The sequence below is a fragment of the Ciona robusta genome, chromosome 8 (assembly GCF_009617815.1).
Source record: "Ciona robusta chromosome 8, ASM961781v2".
In the NCBI taxonomy this organism is placed as follows: domain Eukaryota; kingdom Metazoa; phylum Chordata; class Ascidiacea; order Phlebobranchia; family Cionidae; genus Ciona; species Ciona robusta.
The window spans coordinates 8,016,256-8,036,782 of NC_143242.1; the positions used below are offsets into that span (position 1 = coordinate 8,016,256).

Sequence of the window (20,527 nt, forward strand, 5' to 3'; positions counted from 1 at the left end):
ATTGTTCCAAAACTGTCTTTCCCACGAAATTAAACACTTGAGCACATTATATAGGTTGTCTATGTTGGTAAGCATTATTTGAATGTTTGAAAATATTTTTCAATTGTTTTGTATTATGACGTGACAAACAACTGGTGATGTAATAATTGGCAGACAAATGATATTGTTCTGTAATAGCTGCTTTAATATTTAATGTGAAAACGAAGCGATTATTTGCATTTCAAATGTGAAATAATAGACTATTATTACGTAATATATGCAATACTATTCCATCTTAAAACCAATTGTTGTCTCATAATGCAATACGATATCTCAATTGTTCACTTTAATTCTAGAAGCTGCTGTTCTAGAAATAAATTCAAGAATATAAAACAAATGAAAAATGTTTGACACGCTATAGCATGCGCTGAACAACGCTGGGTGTAGATATTTCTTTGTTTGTTCTTTTTACACCGAGACGAGCTACGCTGTAGTGTAAACTTCGCTTAAAATATCGAAGAAATATTGGACAGTGTGAAAGAGCATAAACAAAGAAATATCTACACCCAGCGTTGTTCAGTGCAGGTCAGCGTAGATATTTCTTTGTTTGTTCTTTTAAGCTGCGTTTACACCACAGCGTAGATATATATTACACCTAAGAAACAAATATAATTCATGACATTTCTAAACCCACACTTTCCCATAATAAACATATTAATCTGCCATGGAAATCCCCCCACGATTGCTAATTATTCCACATATAAAGTACAATTACCACTTCGCGTCCAACCGCGAATCGCGTCCAGGTCTTTTAACAGAAATAGCACTGTGACGTCACAGTGCCATCTATTAATCGCAATGGTGAATTTCTTTCTATTTCCAGAATAATTAATTAAAGAAACTTTTATAGAAATCTTATTTTTATTCAAATCTCGAAACAAAAGTTACGACAATGACGTCATTGTTTGTGACGTCATACAACGACGCATTTCGCAGTTTATGACGTAACGATGACGTATGGAACGAACTACTACAGCAACATGCATCTCGATACAAACAATGATCGTATTATTACGTCATAGACGCTTGCGTTACGTCACAATCGTTCGACGCTTTAAACCCGGGTTCCTGAATGTCATTTTGATTGATTGACGCTTGATTGACAGGTGGATACGTCACTTCCTCTTCGTCGTCGAATTCTTCGTCCTCGGATATGACGTAATCCTGGGGGACTTCCCCTTTCCCGCTACCTTTCTCTTCGATTCGTTGTCGCTTGAACTTCGTTCGACGATTCTGGAACCAAACTTTCACCTGTAAAAGCAAAGTAAGGGGTTAACTTTTATAAAGAGCACGGTGGGGTACAATGGATGCCGTTAGCACATAATATCCGATATTTTCCAGTTGAGGCGATAAAGTCAATTTGGTAACTTTTGTATGATTGTATAAATGTAACTTATTTATCCTCGCAGAACAAGGCAACGACAATCGTTATAACAGAAGTGTTCTGTTCCATACACCTCGTACTTGCTTATAAGCACATAAAAACATTCTAAACCACCACAAACATAGAAATCGCATAAATTACCTGAGTTTCCGTCAACTTGAGGTTATTTGCAAGTTGTTTACGTTCAGCTCCAACCACGTAATGGTTTTTATCAAACTCGTGTTCAAGTCTTAACAGTTGACCCGGTGTAAACGCGGTTCGAATCCGCTTCGGTTTTCGTTGAAATGGATTCGCCATCAATAAGCCGAACCTCGCGCGTAGTAGAGGGTCTGTGAGACAATGGGGTTAGTTTAGGTCGTTTATGACGTAACATAGGGTGTTAGAATTTACATTTTAAATATGTTTAAATTTTCAAAAAATGATCGTAGTTTGGTGTAAAATGGATGCGGTTATATATCCCTATAAATAATCTTTGTTTGCTACCAAATGGGATGAAAAATGTTATGAAAACATGTCCCATCTTGCCCCACCCGATTATACATACGTAATAATGGTAGAAACCAACGTCACAATGCTAGCATTGATAAACTTGTTTCATTGTTAATTTACCCAACAATTAAACAGTTTTAATTAATTAATTAAACATATGGAACATGGTGTCGTGTATTGTAGAACATTTCCTTTGTGTCGGAAACCATGGGTATTGTGACGTCACATACGCGATTTGTTCTCTCACACCGGACAGCCTAAGGGTTTGTTGATTGTCGCCGCAACAAATGTGTTTATGACGCGATAATGCGTTTTGTGACGCAATAATATAGATAGAGGAAATGATATTTTCTCCCGGTGTTAATCTTCAAACGATCGCGATTTTAACCTTGAACGTTTGCGGAATTAAAATGATTCATTGTGACGTCACATCCGCTTTGAAACGGCGCTTCACGCTTTTTTCGCAGTTTACTTCTTTATTTATTGTAAATATTATTTGCAAAGAAATATCTCCATCGTTACACTCTAACATAGAAACATTATAAAACGAACAAAATATAACGTTTTTATTGTTAAGAAAACAAAATTATTTATTTTAACGTTTTATAAATTATGATCAATTACTGTAATTTATGGGCGGGCGTTATGTCGGTTGTGATTCTTATCAGCAGTTCGTATTACCAAGGATTCGGTGCCGTGTTATAGGGCAGGGGGTGATTAATGGATCGTTACATACGAGGTTATGTTTGTTTTTAAGTTTATCTCAGGGTCGATTATCGTTAATTTGCAGACGAAGATCAAAGGGTTAGATCTGTGTTTAGAAGTTAACGGTTGCGGCATTTAGTTGAAGTGTTTTGCCACGGACATTATAATACTGTGCATACTGTTACTTTGTTAGAACATAATATCCCATATTCTGATCCCGTGCTTGTTTTGTTTTTTGAACATTTCGAACTGGTGATTTTAAAGTAAATGCTTCTAAAAAGATTAAAGTTATGAAATATCACAATACACAGTGTATGTATACATAACTCACTATTAAAATAAAGTACTTTGCGGTAAAGTGTACAGATAGACCGGTACCAACGTTCTTTTAAGTTCGCGAGGATACGGTTTATAAAGAGGACGATAAAATAAAATGAAAACCTGGACCATCTTATCCTGATAAGATATTTATATACCAAGTCGCGCTACAATTATATACATCAAGCTTTAGAAACATTTGTCTTTATGTATATTTAACCGCGCTGATCGACATTGAAGATTTTGAAACGCTGACCAACGACCGAAGTTGGTGGGAACCGAACTTCAACTGGCCGTTTATCAACCATTTTCACCATAATTCTAAAGAAGTTTCCGTCGTACGGCAGACGAAATGTTGGTTTTAATGAAATCTAGTTCAAGTTTTTTATCGAAAGATAAATTCTTGTAAATATTTAGGTGAAATATATCTATTATAGGAAAATATTTGTTGGGCTTGACTTTTGTTTGCTAAGTATTTCGTAGCGCTTGATTCTAACTTTAACTGGTTACGGGAATCGTCCAACTTCATTAACATTATAGATCAGGGCCTAATTCACCGGATTTATTACAGTTTAAAGCCTGCTTTGCAACGTTAGATAATAGTTTAACGTTTTATCGTAATGTAGTTTTAGCACTCATGTCATGGTACATAAAACTTGTATTTATTTCATTCATGGATTAACAGTCACTATAGCGAGTTAATGTGGCGTTTCAAGTTCCCTGGTTCGTGGGAATGAAGTTTAGAATAGTTGAACTATACCTACTTATTAACAAGTGCATTAAATACGTGGATCCTGGGCTGTCAGACATTGGGGGAAATTAGAAACCCAACGCGGGGGCTGAGGCGTTTAATTCCCGCCGATTTTCCCGATGTAAATTTAAAAATGGCGGCTGATGTTTTGACAAAAACATCGGAAACTTTTAGGCGAAACATTTTAGCAGCGATATTATAAAAACGGTTAATGTAGATTTAGGTTTCAAAAAAAATATATTTTAAACAAGATATTAAAGGTTAAAAGGTATGTTTTGGCAGTTTTCGTGAATGTGATTTCGAGCGGCCAAAAACCACACGAAGAAATCTTCAGCAACAGCATGTTTAAGGAGTATATAAACAAATGTTATGATCTAAGTTTAATAAAGTTTGCGCCAAAATTAATATTGTTACGTCACAATCACTCACCAGCGAAGTGTGGCGGGAACGGTCTTGATGACGTAGCAGATGCGTGACGTAATAACCACGGGTTGTAGGGGGCCGTGGGGGGCAAAGGAGGGTGGGGGGCTCCGAACGCCCCACGTAGAGCTAACCCAGCAACTTGGTCGAATTGGTGGTTTGGGGGCGAACCAGGGTATCTCTGAAGACAAGTTTGTTGGAATCCTGGTGGGATCGAAAATGGCGGAGGGTTGAGGGATGACGCGGCAGCTTGGATGAAAGCTTGGCGGGAAATTCGTTCAAGCGTGACGGGGTCGGTGGGCGGGGAGGGTAGGGGATTAGGGGGGTGGGGTTTCGGGGTTGTCTGTCGAGTCGGGGTAGGGGAGGTGTGGTAGGGTGGGGTAACGGTTGGTGATGGGGGGACTGTAGTTGGAGGTAGTTGCCCCCCGAATGGGGTAAGAGGGAATGGGAGCACCCCTGCCGCCATTGCAGCTGCAAACGGGGTGTTATGCATGTAAGATGGAAGGTTAGACCCGCTGAAGGGACGGTAGGGGTCCCTTGGGGATTTGCGTTCATTATGCGGCGAAGTTGGGGCATCGGGGGTTAATCGCTCGTTCCTAGTGGTTGTGGGGTCTTGGGTGGAATCCGGGGACCTTGGGTTCGAATCCCGGTGTCGCCGATACTTTTTATGCCTGTGGTAATCGTCGGAACCGCTGTCGGGGCTTGATGAAGTCAGGTTCGCTCTTGACATCGACTTCTGGGGTGATGTACTGTACGGGTGGAACCTACCAGAGTTGAAATTCCCGCTTTTATAAAGTTTTTCCAAAATCTCGCTGTGGGATGACGTCACAGATAGCTTTGGTGACGTCTTTGGGTCCGATGACACCAGTGACGCGATGTCGAATCCGGTTTTATGCTGGGTGAGATACGAACCGCGGTCACCCACTTGATTAGGGGGGTGGGATTGGTTAAGAATCATTCTGTTCTGTTTGATCAGAAACGCGAAACGGCTATTCAGATTCTAAAAATAAGTAAATGTTAGAATATTTTATATAATTGTTTAATTCAATTCGTATATACGCTAAACTGCCGTATCTGTTTTAAGTCTATAAAAACAGCGACTCGTTGTGTTTTTGGTAAAATAGCTAAAAATAGTTTTTAAAACTGAAATAGCATTGATCTAACAATTGTAACGACTGAATCCGCAACGAAATATCCTTGTTTCTACTATTACGACTGATGATATAAAAATGCAAACAATTGTCGAAAAAAATATTCAAATCTATTTTTAAAAACTAAAATATCTCGAACGCAACAGCAACTTTTGTAATTAGTAAATTAGTTAAACTGCAAACAATATTCTTAACTACTGCGAATGTAATACTCGAGTTATGCGACCTGTTCGCTTCACACCGACCAAGTGTTATAGAATACAACACCTGTGTCTCAACGATATCTTTCGCCTTCTTCCTTTTTTCCGCCGGCGAGAAATGTCTTAAATTACCACTTTCAGTTATTCCATAAATTGAAATGCATTACAGCTTATTAGAATGGTAAGTATGAACACGTGGTATTATTGCTAAACGTATATTTTAAAAACACTTAAGATTTTCTAATGTCTTAGTTTGGAATATATTCGTTTTAGTTCAATATTGAAATATGTGGATAGAACGCGTTCTAACGTCGGTTTTAAAGCATTTTATTTTTTAAAATGTCCGTTTTGCATGTGTAACCTGTAGTTAAGTATCCGGACAGTAACTTGGTCCACCATCAGTGTAAAAGAGGTTACTATCCACCAAGTTACCGTCCGAAACATCTGCTGATCATGAATTTAAATCAGCCAAAAATTCTAAAATCACCCTTACTATGACGTCATAACAGCATTACAAACGTGTAATGTCCCGTCATACAAGGCCTTTGTTTACGTCATTAACCTCATAGTACGGATACTGCGTAGCATGTTTGTAATTATGTCATATCATGGGGTAGGGGGCTGTGTAAAGATTAATAAACGCCAAGATGCCTAAGCACAACATGTATGGTGTGATACTGTATATGCATGTCACCTCTACATAACTACATGGCGTTTATATCGGCGGGGAATCGTTTATTTGACACCGAAAGAGAGATATGTCATATGCTACAACATATAGTGCACATTAGTTATTCTGCGCATGCGCATTGTGCACAACGATAGTGCGCCTGCGCAGAAATATGCATGTTAGGTGCATGTTGTCAAATTAATTAAAACAATGAAGAGAAAGGAATAAGTAGCAAAACCACAGTCGTTAAAACACGCTATGGGTAAAAATTAAGTAAAGGCGTCAAATAAAAGCGTGGCTGCTAAATAACACTTAATACCTGCGCAGAACCACACTACACATGCGCAGTAGCAGTCATGCGCAGTAGCACGCCTTGGGTGGCAGACAGCAGACATAATTACAGATTGATGCTCGGCTTAAGTTAAGAGCTGAAGCTCTGCTGTCTCCTACGCTTGTTTATTACCAAGCTAAGATATTTTAATCCACTCGAAAACTCGCAATAAATTATCCCAGTCAGCCATTTTGTAACAAATCGTGTAATTTTAAAATGAATCAGAAAAATGCGGTTTCTATTTTAGTTTAAATGTACTGTTGAGTAAGATGACTACCGTTAGCATACAAGATCCCTTGTTTCCTAATCGCGTTTTTAACAATTACCAATGCTTTTTTAGAGTTGTGAGGATATATAGTTTTATAATTCTGTAAATATTTTCTGTTTACTACCAATTTGAATGGAAAAAGTGAATGAAACATAAACCATCTTACCCCACCAGTAATATATTTTTTAACAAATTTTTGCTTTTTTTAAAAACATTTTTTTCGGTTTTCCGGTTTGCTCTTTACCGCTCCCGTGTGTTCGGTCACGTGGGCCATAAATATATTTTACAACTCGAAATGGCGTCGGTCGCGTTGTGTTTATTACGTCACACGTGGAAGGGTCATCGAAAAGTGAACAATTAGCACCTTTCAGCCCTACATTATGACGTAACAAACGCGTTTCAAGACCGCGCTTCTCGCGGTTTTGCGTTTTAATTGTCCGTCGTAAATTTCGCGAAACTAATTGACCAATAAGCGACGCTCATTTTACAACTTTCCCGAAATCGCTGCGAACTATTGTTGCAACAGTGTTCATTGTTACGTCATCATGATATAATCGAAAGTAGCAATCGTCTGTTCGCATTGTGACGTCACAATAGGAACGCCATTCACACTCTTGTAACCATTATTTGCAAACAAGTGAAACAATGCATGATTGTTATCTTACATAGCAAACAATTAGAACAACATTGAGCAAACAAATAGCACTGTGACGTAACTATAATTATTATCAAAATATTTTCGTTGTTTTCGCGACAGATACAAACTAACTCTTAGTTGCTGGTCGTGTATGTGAAAACGCATTATATTACTGGGTGCATAGCATAGTATATCCCATTCTTCCTAGTATGGTGTTTTTAACAATCAACAACGCTGTTTTACAGTCGTGAGCATACGGGTTATATAATTCTGTAAATATTCTTTGTTTAATACCATATGGGGCGATAGAAGATAATGAAAGTATGTCCCATCTTACCCCACCTACTACAATGTACGTCTAACTTTATTTTTCGGAGCCGCATTTGAAACATTACTTTTACATTAATATTACTTGGTTATTCTTAACCTGTTACACCACTCAATATAACGTTAATCTAATTCAACAAAAGTTTTCAGCCGATTATCAAACGTTATTCATAGTTATAGTGCGATGTTCATTCATTCACGTCTCAATATTTTACATAAAGTCGTAATACACAGAGATGTGTTGTGTTGTTATCAAAATAATAGCTTTGGTTTACCTACAACATATTGTACGTTGATTAAAATTTTATTCAAACTTAACAGTTTAACTACAGTTACAAACATTAACATCCCAGCTCTCTTGTTACCAAAATATTTTTGTCGCAAATTTCCCTTACGTCATCACCCGATGACGTCATTAAGTGACCGCCTAACGATAATGGGTCGAATTTGAAAAGATATTTATAAATTGACGCCCATGAGTTACGATTTGGCTTTTCCCGATTCAACGGGGGCAAGATGGGCGTTATACAAACACAATAATGTCAAGATAAAATCGCGGCGTTCGCGTTAACGCTCTTTTTGCTTCGGTAATGGTTGGTGTCACTTGTTTGATGAGGGGACGTAATAATGGTAATTGTTAAAACGCGCTTTCGGGCGTTATAAAAACTTTCGAATGTAAGATGAGACGGCACCGCGTTTAGAATAACTGGGATTGTTACGTCACAGAACGATTGACAATTTAAATTGCATCAATTTAAAGTTACAACAATAGAGATGCAGAATCATTTATTTTCGTTGATTTGAAAAGTTTTATTTGATCGCCGGAATTCGTTGGATAATTTGTGAAGTGTCTTTAACAGCCCCGAAGTAATAAAAGCTACAAAAATCTCGTTCGTTTTGTCGCAACCGTTAAATTGTTCCACAATTAGTATGACATAGATTGTGCTTATATCTCTTCGAGTACGATAGCGAAGATCGAATTAATTAAAACAACGAAGAGAATGAAATTAGCAGCAAAAAGAATAATTAATTGCGGTTTTCACTCACTTTTTGTAAAATTTAAACAATTTATTTCTATTTCATATAAAATATAATTTAAAATCTACAAAACTTTTAAAAAATTCGTTAAATCTCATTTCACGGTGACGTCATAATCATAGAAATCCAATAGGCATCTCGCGTTGCGTTCTAATCCGGGTTTCGAGTGATTGTTGGATAATTGTGACGTTTCATTTGTAATCCTGTGTATTACATTCTACATCGGGGATTAACAAATCGAGATTTAAAATTTTCGAGTTTATAAGATTTCTATCCGACCGCAGTGTCATTGCACTTCAGCTCATGGGTTTTAGTCGCAAAAATCAAACGCAGATAAAACGTCGTGGATTAAATGGAATTAATAAGTTTTAGTGATGTCGCCTACTGGTCCACTGTTTGTCGTTTATCCCACAAACAGGTACACTGTTTCTGGTTCGCCCAATACAAAACAACGAAAAGAATGGAATTAGCGGCGAAACGATAATCGTTAAAACTCGCTACGAATAAAACTACTTGCGTAAAAGTGGGAAATAAAAACGTAGCTGCTAAAATAAACTCACAGTGCGAGTTGTAGTTATTTAAAACAAATCCAGATATAATTCGAAAATTTTTCGCAAGTTACGTCATTTTGTAATCTTTGCGTTTTTACACCAAAGTATGCTGAAGTGACTTCATTATGCTATGATTGCACGCCATGGTACAAATGCCAGAGACATTTCTGGTTGGTGTCTTTAGCAAAATTCCCTGCAATGCAAACATGGCTAAGATTGATAAGCCAAGTTATGATCTACATTGGACAACATATTAAGAAGGTTTCGGGCTTGGAACCGGATAAGTTGTGTGTTGGTTTCAACTAATATTGTTTCTCAGAACTAAAGTATTTGCTGCGGTCAAGAATATCCAAGTTTAACTTGAACCTCATTGTTGGTTATCATTTGGCATTAGATAAATATTTTAATCGCCATGTTTTGTATGTGTTGCTTTTCTAACATAACACTTTCAATCTTCGCTGCCATATTCGAAGCGACAAACAAAAGTTCGGGGTGTTAGTTAGGTGTATAACATTGTGGGGTAAGAGGGACGGCGTAAGCATATTCCTGGAAAAAAAATACTTAAAATTGTCAAATAAAAGCTTGGCTGCTAAACCCAACATACAAAACTCTCAGTGACTTGTAGTTGATTAATTAACAAGCGAATTGCGATGTATAGAATGTTAATTTTTGCGATGTTATGTTACGTCACACCGTATTGTATATTTTCGTGACGTATCCGCATGTGACGTCATCACTATAATTTTTTGTGGAAAATGTTAGAATGAGATTCCAACAATCTTCCCTTGTATTAAGTCAAGTAAACGTTCTGTTAGAAGTTGCGCTGTTATAATAATCAACTACTTAGTCGGTAATTACCGCGTTCGTTGTTTCCATTTTCCCCCAACCAACAACAAACACCCGACTGTAATGTTTTGATAAATTATTACCACTCTGTCGCTGGGTCCCGACATTACTTCACTAATTGCAGGCAAAATAAATGAGCAGAGCTAATGTTTCAAACAGGGAGAAACATGATACGGGACGATTGCAAATCCGAGATAATACGCGAAACTAAATCTTTAATTTGTTTACAAACATAGGGATTAGCTTTAGTCGCACCAACGTCGGCTCGTGTCGTTTCTAAGCGAAGCAAATCGAATTAAAACCCCGAATAAATCACCGATCAAACGGGGTGTTATGAATGTATTATACCCACGGTGAATTAAACTCGTTGTAACGTAGATGTACAGTCGGATTACAACACAGTTGTCGTTTGGATGGCTTTCTAAAAATAAGATTACGTTTGTTACTCGGTGGATGAAATAACATAATGTCAAAACATTAGTAAATACATGTCTTCTTATACTGTTGATTGGGGTAAGATGGCCCATATTTTCATTCACTTTTATCGTCCCATTTACAGTAAACAAAGAAGAGATATTATATGCTAACGGTATCCGTTTTACCCCATAGTTGTATACCGCATACATTCATACTCACTGTTAAAGCATAACATGCACCACACGCTCAAAACACGCGATTTATTTGCTTGTATGCGCACTCTTGTGGAAGCAACATATTCTTACATCGTGCCACTTTTGGCGTACGTGAGCTATTTGTTTTTTGGTCACGTAAGTGTTCATGTTTTTTTTTATTGAAGTGTAAGCGCAAGGTGTCGCTACCGAGCATGTAGATCGTTACAAAGGGAGGACTTAACTTAAGTCGTTTAATATTGAGTGATTATAATAAAGAAACGAAAAGGCATTAGATTAAATTTAAAACTGGTTGACCGAAATCGTAAAAAATATCCAGGCCTAATCGACCGATTAAATTTAACGCTAGATTATACAAATTTGTTGAAATAATGACAACAAAGTCTAAACCGACTGATCCCCAAATGATTTTATATCAGCCACCACAATGCGTCATCTATCGGATTGTAAAATAGTTTAGTAAAGCGTCAGATGCCGTTAGCGAGCATGTAGTTTGCTACAGAATGGGGAGTAAACACCGGTGTATTCCAGCAATAAGTCGCGTTATAAAAACTGTTTATAGCAAAGACACACACAGAAAAAAAACATTGGTTTTAAAGTTTATTGACAGAAATCATAAAAAAATAATATTGAAATTTTTACAACATTTTATGCGAAACCAATCATGCGTGTTAACAGTCACGTGTCATCGGCTTGTGCAGATTTTGCAAAAAGCTGGAAAATTAACAAATTTAATTAAGAAACAATTAATTACTTCGTAAATATTGTGTTATCTAGTAAATTATAGGTATATAAAGCTTACAATACTACGTTTGTAGCAGAATATCGTTAACATGGCAAACGCCAACCCAACCAACTTGGTTCAGCTCTACACGGAGTTAAATAAGTTTATTAATATCTCTGATTATAAGCAAGCGTTGAAAGCTGCGAATAAAAGTAAGTGGAAAATTACAACTTGTTTAAAATATATTTTTTGTATTCGGTTTTGTTTTTGCTGTTATGCTGTTTGTTCTTAGCATGGCGGGGCAACTACAGTCATCATAACACGGGTGTTCTGTTTCATGCACCTCGTGCCCGCTTACAAGTCACCACCAATGTAAGTTTGTGGGTGGATTGTTGTGTAGTGGGCAGGTATGCTAGTGTATAATTAATGTTCATTTGTCCCCAGTCATCCACAGCAAGGAAGGGAAAGAAGATGTTGAAGCCATGCATTGCAAAGTGGTTTGTATGATGCAAATGAACCAGTTCAGTGAAGCTACTAAGTTCATTGACGCAACTGCCGAGATTAAAGAGTAAGTGGGGGTTGGAAAAGCAGGCACGCCATGGTAGCCTTGATTTGGACCAGAGTTGGCCCATTACCCCAACGTTGTATATGCACATTCTATTCTATATGGGTGGGGTCCTACAGTGAGGCACGCCATGGGGCCTGGGATTTAGACCAGAGTTGGCCCATTACCCCAACATTGTATATGGACATTCTATTCTATATGGGTGAGGTCCTAGAGTAAGGCACGCCATGGAACCTGAGATTTAGGCTAGAGTTGGTTTATTACCCCCAACATTGTATAAGTACATTCTATTCTATATGGGTGTGGTTCTACAAGAAGGCACGCCATGAGATCTAGGATTTTAGGTCCAATTTGCCCGTTACTGTAACACCAGACTGCTTATGTATATCTAAATGTAACATGCTCCATATGCGGCGAGACCCATGGTTGCCACTCCCATGCCCGATATTAACTTCATATTCACCCACAGTGTGCTCGTATTTGAGAAAGCATATTGCCAGTATCGGTTGCTACATACAGAAGAAGCTTTGGAAACAATCAGTCAAGTGAAAGATCCAGACCCGAGGCTGTTGGAACTCAAAGCACAAGTTGTAAGTGGAAAATATTATTTATGATTGTTTTAAATAAGATGTAAATATAGGCACGGAGATATATACATGGGAAGCAGGGGTAGTTGAAATACATTCCTATAAAATACGCCTTGCGGGGTATATGTATCTCGAGCAAGACACTTAACACTAACCTACAACAATCCCAATCATTGTATATTTTGTATTCTGCTACCAAGCACAATATTGTTTTTAATTTTTACCCCCATACATTCAAGTTGTACAAGCTGGGTCAGTACAGCGAAGCGTTGATTGTTTACAAGAACTTGATCAAGGAATGTTCGGACGATTATGAAGAGGAACGGATGACGAATATATCGGCCGTGCATGCTGCGCTGTCCGCGTTTGATGGAGTGAAGGTGGGGGTGGGTGGGGTGTGTCATGGGGTGTAGTGGGGGTCATATGTGTACGTGTGGTTTAGATAGGGAATGTTGTATTTGAGTGGTATAGAGTGTGGGATTTAGTATTGGTGGTTAAAGCATAGGCAGCGTACTTATAACCATAGGGGAGGCAGGGATAGTTGGAAACACAATCCTGTGAAACAAATCCAACTTATTGGTTGTAATGTTTGGTCATTAATGTAGTGTAGAATCCCAGACCTGCATAGCTTGCAACCCCAAAAACCACAGTAAAACCTCATACCATTCATAAAAATAAATATATTAGAACATACAGTAGATATTTCATTTGAGAATGTAACCTTAATAACATTAATTGACCAACAGACAGAGATGGGCTTCCCGATCGAAACGTACGAACAGCTTTACAACAAGGGTTGTTGGTTATTGGGGCAAGATAGAGTGGAAGAAGCGAGGGTTACGTTGGTTGAAGCCGAGAGGGTTTGTCGAGAGATGTTCGAAGATGATCCGGATGTGGCTGAAGATGAGGTCGATGCCGAGGTGTCTGTTATAAGGTGGGGGTTTGTATTGTGTGGGGGTGTGGTGTGCAGGGGTGCAGACTTTAGGGGTTGTCCCCTATTCTATAACTTTAATTTTTTGAATTTTTTTTCTTACTTTAATTTCTGTCTGCGTCACAAGTGTAAAGGGCACAGTGGTTTAGCTCGTAACTTGGAATGTTCAACGCAACGTGTTGGGAGCTTGGTGTGGCATGACAACTCAACTTTAAAACTTTGCATATTTTAGCCCAGTTTTAATGTTAAAGTTGTTTACCCTGCTGTTAGGTGTCTATACAAACAAGCAGATCCAAAGTATATTGCATTCACCACATTAATCAATGAGGTTCCCTATGTTTGACAACCATAAGTGTAACTGTATTTTGACAATGTCATCCCAGATTTTAGGTGTCTATACAAAAAAGCAGAGCCAAAGTATATTAATATTGCATTCACCACATTAATCAATGTGGTTCACTGTGTTTGACAACTATGAGTGCATTTTTACAACGTCACCAGAAATTGATTTCTTCTGCCCTTACAGAGTACAACTCGCATACGCGTTACAACTCCAGGGAAAAACGGACGAAGCGTTGACGATTTACAACCAAGTGATTCGGTTACGACCAACTGACATCGCATTGGTTGCTGTTGCATCAAACAATATCATCAGCATTAATAGGGTAAGTCACTACCGTAGGTGGTCGGTAGCTGGTGGATATTGTCACCAAATGTAGTCTTATCTGAATGTACGAAACGACGGAAATCGAATTTATATTTTTATCCCAGTGGGAACGAAATGTTTCTATATGTTGTTTTTTCTTGCATTTAATTTCCACAAACTTAACTTTTTATAAATAACGATACTTTTGTAAAAATGTTCCTCTTCAACTTTGTTCTTTCTATTGAACGAGCCAAAGTAGGTCAATTACCCCAACATTATATTCTTGATAAAAATTCCCATTTTCACTCCAGGAACAAAATGTTTTTGACTCTCGCAAGAAAATGAAAGCAACCGTTGCTCCGGGGCTCGATAACAAGTTGGTTCCGTTCCAGAAGAAGAAAATCAATTTCAACCGAGCATTGCTGTTTATGTATTCAAACCAGGTTCGTTGGACCTAGATATTCACGGTGGCGTTTGGCAAATGCCACAGTGCTGGCAATAATGCTACCAAGTTTATAAACTGTTTTGGTCGGTGGCATTTGCCACGGGCCTCTTTAAAGATAAGCAAATGCAACCCATATAAAACTGTGGGGTAAGATAGATATCATATAATATTTCTAATCGTGTTTTTAACGATTGTTTACTCTTTTTAGTAACGTGAGGATACGGTTTTATAATTCTGTGAATGTTCTTTATTTATTATCGAGACGATTAAAGAAAATAAAACATGTCCCATCTTGCCCCAGCCTACTATACATGAACCACCATATATGCTACACGCAGTAACATGCATGTATTACCGTAGTGTATACAATCAAACATAGTGTATACAATCAAACATAGTGTATACAATCAAACATAGTGTATACAATCAAACATAGTGTATACATTATACCACGTAACCAACACTCTACTTGCCCCCTCAGTGGGAGGCGTGTCGCAAACTACTAAAGTCTCTCCACCGCGAACACACGGACACCAACATCCCGTGTTTGATTCAAACGGCTCAGATTGGTCGAGAGAAAGGAGCAAATAAAGCTGTGGATTATTTAAAGGTATGATGTCATAACAAGTAGCATGATGTCATAATAACTATTGTGATGTCACCACCCATGATTGGGTTAGACACAAATATGCAACATGAGAATTGTTGAGAAAGTTTTTTAAAAGATTTTTTTTGTAAAAAATAACGACTAATTTATTGAAATGTATCTTCTGCTGTTTGTGACCAACCAAGTCACAATTATAATATTTCTATGTTATATTAGACATACATCAGCGAACACAGTGACCCTGACCTTTCACCCGAAGTTGACCTCACCGATGTAAAGTTGTGTCTTGTACAACTGCTGATGGGGTCGGGAAATGTAAGTGTATGGCTGATAATATAAAGGATTGCATTGTAACCAACGGGTACAGGGTTCGAGGCTTGACACCGACACTGTGTGTGTTCTTGTACAACTTATGGGGTTAGGAAGGTTCTGAAGGTCCCATGGCCTCACTGTAGGACCTCACCCATATAGAATAGAATGTGCATATACAATGTTGGGGTAATGGGCCAAATCTGGTCCAAATCCCAGGTCCCATGACATGTCTCACTGTAGGACCTCATCCATATAGAATAGAATGTGCATATACAATGTTGGGGTAATGGGCCAACTCTGGCCTAAATCCCAGGTCCCATGGCATGCCTCACTGTAGGACCTCACCCATATAGAATAGAATGTGCATATACAATGTTGGGGTAATGGGCCAACTCTGGCCTAAATCCCAGGTCCCATGGCGTGCCTCACTGTAGGACCTCACACATATAGAATATAAATGATTGTTGGAAATTATATTATTTTTAACATTTGCTTTTATTCCCTACAGTTAAGTGAAGCATGCAAGGTCCTTGAAAGTTTGGGTTCGTTAAGTTACACGCCAGCATTAGTGTCGTGCCTGGTTTCATTGTATGGTGCCCAACATGAAGGGGAGGGGAAAGCGACGAAGCTGATGCAACGTGCCATGCAGTGGCATAAGAAGAATAAGGTGAAATATATTGTGTTACATTTAGGATGCACATTACAGAATAATTAGGTATTCTAGGATATCCTAGAATACTTTATTTCGAATCTAGAATTCCGAATGTAGAATTTCGAATCTTTTTATGTTTATAGGAAAAAATAATTTTACCCGCATAAGCCAGTTTATTGACTCTTTCATAGCAGCCTTGTTGGTTCATGCCGTGGATTCAATGTATTATCCCATGTGGATATTCTGGCCATACATAAATTACAAAATAACAGATTAATTATTAAAAATTCTCCAACTAATAGCAACAACATGAGGTATAATCTGAATTTCCCCATATTTCCATAAAAGTGTTGACCTACCTACCACAGATTTGCTGCCTATTAATGTACATATATATTACTGACTTGTAAAACCCATGGTTTAAATAAAAACAAGTAACCTCTAATCTAAAGTAATTTTAAACGAAAACATGTTTACAAATTTAAAAAAAATTATATTGTAGAAAAAATGTGGTATTTTTATACTGTAATGTAAAATGTAATTTTAATTTGAAACAAAAAATGAATCCCCAAATTCCCCCCCCCCCACTTTTAGAGCCCGCCATCGATTATGACATCACTGATGTGGGAGGCATCGGAATATTCGCTCAAGCATAACGATCCGAAATCAGCAGCGAGCGTTCTGGAGGAACTTCTAAGGTTTGTTGGTTCAACTGAACGTTAATTTGCGCTTTAATCAATTTAACAAATTCAAGAAATCACTAATTATTATCATTCTAGTATTTGACAGTAAAAATAGCGCATATTTATTGGAATTTTAATATTCAAACATTAGAGTGACAGAATAATTGGTAAAAATGTTGTAAAACCAAAAGTTAAATTTTGTCTAATTGTTAACATTGGACTATATTCTGTTTAACACGCTACAGGTAAAAACTACGAAAAATGTCAAATAAAAACGTGGCTGCTAAACCCACAATTGACTAACTCTGATCTGAATCCCAGGTCCCATCACCCCACACTTCACCCATATAGAATTATTATTGAAGTTTGTTGTTTTTTTAACTCTTGTTATTTTATACAGTTTGGATCCAAAGAACGTGAAAGTTTTGGCGAAACTAATTTTCGCATATTCGCGATTCAACCCAAGCAAGGCTCATCAGTATCCTTTATGTTTGTGGTTGGGGTTGTGTAGGGGGGGGGGCAATGATGTAGTGAATGAATGTAAGTTTATTTATCGTATGTTGGGGCAACGTTAGCGGTTATAAATGGGGTTCGAGGAATTGCTGTTAAGTGTCTTGCCCAAAGACTCATACGCCCACAATGGTGGCAGCGACAAGCTTTGAACCCGTAACCTCTGGGCTATATGCGAACACTAACCAGGATCGCAGTTTAATCACCGAGGATAGTTAAAGTTGATTAACTAAAACTGCATCCATATAGAATTAAACATTTTGAGATTTAATCATTTTTTGGGTTTTCTTTTGTAAAATATTAATTTAGTTGGTTATAAGGCTAGAAATACCCACAAGTTCCAGCGTATCCACTAAAAAAATCAAAAACACGCCCATTCTCCATCATCCTCAGTGTTAGATGAGACAAGAGTGGGTGTTACAAGTACCAAGCTGGTCTTTATATAACACTTACTCGTGTCTCATCTAACACTGAGGATGGTTAAAGTTGATTAACTGAAACTGCACCATCCTCAGTGTTAGATGAGACAAGAGTGAGTGTTATATAAAGACCAGCTTGGTACTTGTAATATTCACATAAACAACTTCCAAACATCCTGTTTCACACAGTATGGTTGATTAACATATGCTGGGGATTGAATAATGATACGACATGTGCTTCAGTATCGCATGCAATATTGATTATAATTTATATTTATATACGGAGAATATTGGAAAACTTGGTGAAACATCTGATATTGAATATTAATATTTAACTTTTTATAGTGGCCAAAGTAATATCGTAGTTTAACAACAACGTAGCTTTTGTTTTTGCTGCATGGATAACTAACAGCAGGAGAAATTAGGCTAAAGTCGAAATATATGTTATTCAAAAGTTGTTGTGCCAACTGCCTAGTATATTACTATGATAAAAACATCGGCTACAATATAACTTATGCGTTCCCATGTTGCTGCCATTTCTCCACAAAAAAACTAAATGTTCAAAAAAACTGCAGAACATAATTGAATCTCAAAATGTGTAGCCCGGAACGTTTTAACCACGGTTTATATCAAATACACAAACAACCATTTCGCCCCATAACCATTTCGCCCCATAACCATTTCGCCCCATATCTTCCTTAACCGCACACCACTAGAGCAAGCGAGGATCTCCCATCGTTGTCCGATCTGTCCGTGCATGTTGACGTTGATGACCTGGAACGAAACGCGTCGCGTATTACACCTCGGTACGTGAAGAAACAGAAAGAGAAAGATGTTGTTGAGGTTAATGTGGCGACCTCGCTTGTTTCGGAAGGAACGTGAGTTATTGTTTGGTTAATTTGAGTGCCTTGTATTTTTCCTCTGATTTAAAAGTAATGTTGGATAGATAAAAATTGTTTATTTCGCATGGCAGGGCAATGACAGTCAATATACCTCAGGTGTTCTGTTTCCTAAACCTTCTGTAACTTTAAGACCGCTAACGAGTTACCACATTTGTAACTTTAAGGGTGAACTTTTTTTGAATTACCTAATTTTCAGATAAATACGCTAAACTGTTCAGGGTTTCTCAAAAAAACAACCTGTCAATCAAATTTTGTTGCAGATCAAACATAGAAATAATAAAAACAAAGAAAAGAAAGAAGAAGAAGAATCCGAAGCCACAGAATTTTCGTGAGAATTACACCCCAGATGACGAGAGATGGTTGCCCCTTCGTGAAAGGTGGGGGGGGGGTATTTGGGTTCAACGACAGTTCATATAAATGCCAATATACCAGTTACTATTTTTTATCGTTTAGTAAAACACTCCAGACTGAACGTTTTAAGATTCAATTGTTTTGCAGTTTTTTTTGTAAAATATTTATCTAATACAAAACCCCTATTATGATGTATTAAACCCATTGTTAGATCATACTACAAGGGACGAAGGAAAGATCGCAAGAAAGGAGGGGTGGGTAAAGGAACACAAGGTGGCGCCAACACGGGGGTCGCGGATGTTTAGTAAGTATTTATTATAATATAAAGAACAAACAAAGAAACAATATAGACATATATATATGTGTGGGATTAAAACAGTAATGTTTGCATGGTTTAGGTCAATGTTAAAATAAAGTATAAATGGAACAATCATTGTTTCTTGTTAAATAAAACTATGGTATAAAAATAATGTACAGCTACTGAAACCACTTCTTTTATTTAATAATTTTACTTAGAAAAACATTTAAACCGTTATTAAAATTCTAAAATCTAAAAATGTATGAATTTATTTTTTACAAATATTTCGTTTTTCCAGCGATATGTCGCACAAGACTTCAGCAGCCGTTGCCCCAAACTCACCCAAACCTGGGTCTACTGGGTCCGGTAGTCACGGCAACACCCCTATAAATTCCCCCAAGCCCACCCAGGTTAAAGGGGTGAAGGGCAAGAAATCCGGGGGCGGGGGTAAGAAGAAGAAGAAGGGTAAAGGGGGCTGGTAGTTCCCCCTGAGCAGAAATCATATTTGACGTTTTATTTGCAATGGAAATAAGGAATAAATATTTGCGGAGATTCGGATTCGGTTGAGTGATTACTGATTGTGACGTCATAGTGGTCATGACGTTATAATAACATTTGTTTTTAAAACATTCATGAGCGACCGCGAACTCGTTGAACAAAAAGTTAATCATGAAACGTCATAATGAGCTGTCACGTTGACAATTGAAGTTGATTGTTAGCGAACAATCAAGATTGTGACGTCACACACGGGAATTGTGAAAAAGTCCCACGAGTTTGGTTTATTGGAATCGCCGCGCGTCGGCGTGACTTCATTATTGGGCGCGTGGTTCGTATTGATCGGGGTTGGTTTATAAAGTTGCTACGTGTAGTTGGTTGGCAGTTAGTTGGAAGGAGTCTGTATAGCGTGTAGTATGGCTGATGTTGAATGCATGTAGTTGTTTAGTTTAGGTTCAAGATGGAGGATATGAGTGAGTGATCGTGTGTATAAGGTTTATATGAAGTTAATGTAGGGTGTGTAGGCACGTATGTACAAGTATACAATATTGCTAGGTTTGTATATTAGGTATTCGCACACTTAGACTACGTGTGTGAATGTTTAGTGCAGTAGAAGGACAAAGTGCAAAATATTACGTGTTGCAGT

General features: G+C 37.8%; 2 protein-coding genes across 2 annotated transcripts; one reads left to right on the forward strand and one right to left on the reverse strand.

The window, feature by feature from the left end:
- Positions 1 to 881: 881 nt before the first annotated feature.
- Positions 882 to 5,133, reverse strand: LOC149733043 (uncharacterized). The gene is made up of 3 exons (XM_089883199.1): positions 4,116 to 5,133; positions 1,565 to 1,752; positions 882 to 1,290 (listed from the first exon to the last, which is right to left on the reverse strand). Exons 1-3 carry the CDS (start codon positions 5,062 to 5,064, stop codon positions 1,051 to 1,053), a joined length of 1,377 nt encoding a protein of 458 aa, XP_089739325.1. The 5' UTR covers positions 5,065 to 5,133; the 3' UTR covers positions 882 to 1,050.
- Positions 5,134 to 11,481: 6,348 nt separating this feature from the next.
- Positions 11,482 to 19,944, forward strand: LOC149733044 (signal recognition particle subunit SRP72-like). Its single transcript, XM_089883197.1, has 16 exons — positions 11,482 to 11,690; positions 11,923 to 12,046; positions 12,513 to 12,633; positions 12,870 to 13,010; positions 13,377 to 13,564; positions 14,088 to 14,226; positions 14,519 to 14,650; positions 15,134 to 15,262; positions 15,476 to 15,574; positions 16,080 to 16,238; positions 16,818 to 16,921; positions 17,307 to 17,384; positions 18,552 to 18,713; positions 18,998 to 19,114; positions 19,300 to 19,392; positions 19,685 to 19,944. The coding sequence occupies exons 1-16, from the start codon at positions 11,588 to 11,590 to the stop codon at positions 19,866 to 19,868; spliced, it is 2,073 nt and encodes a 690-aa protein (XP_089739323.1). The 5' UTR covers positions 11,482 to 11,587; the 3' UTR covers positions 19,869 to 19,944.
- Positions 19,945 to 20,527: the final 583 nt, after the last annotated feature.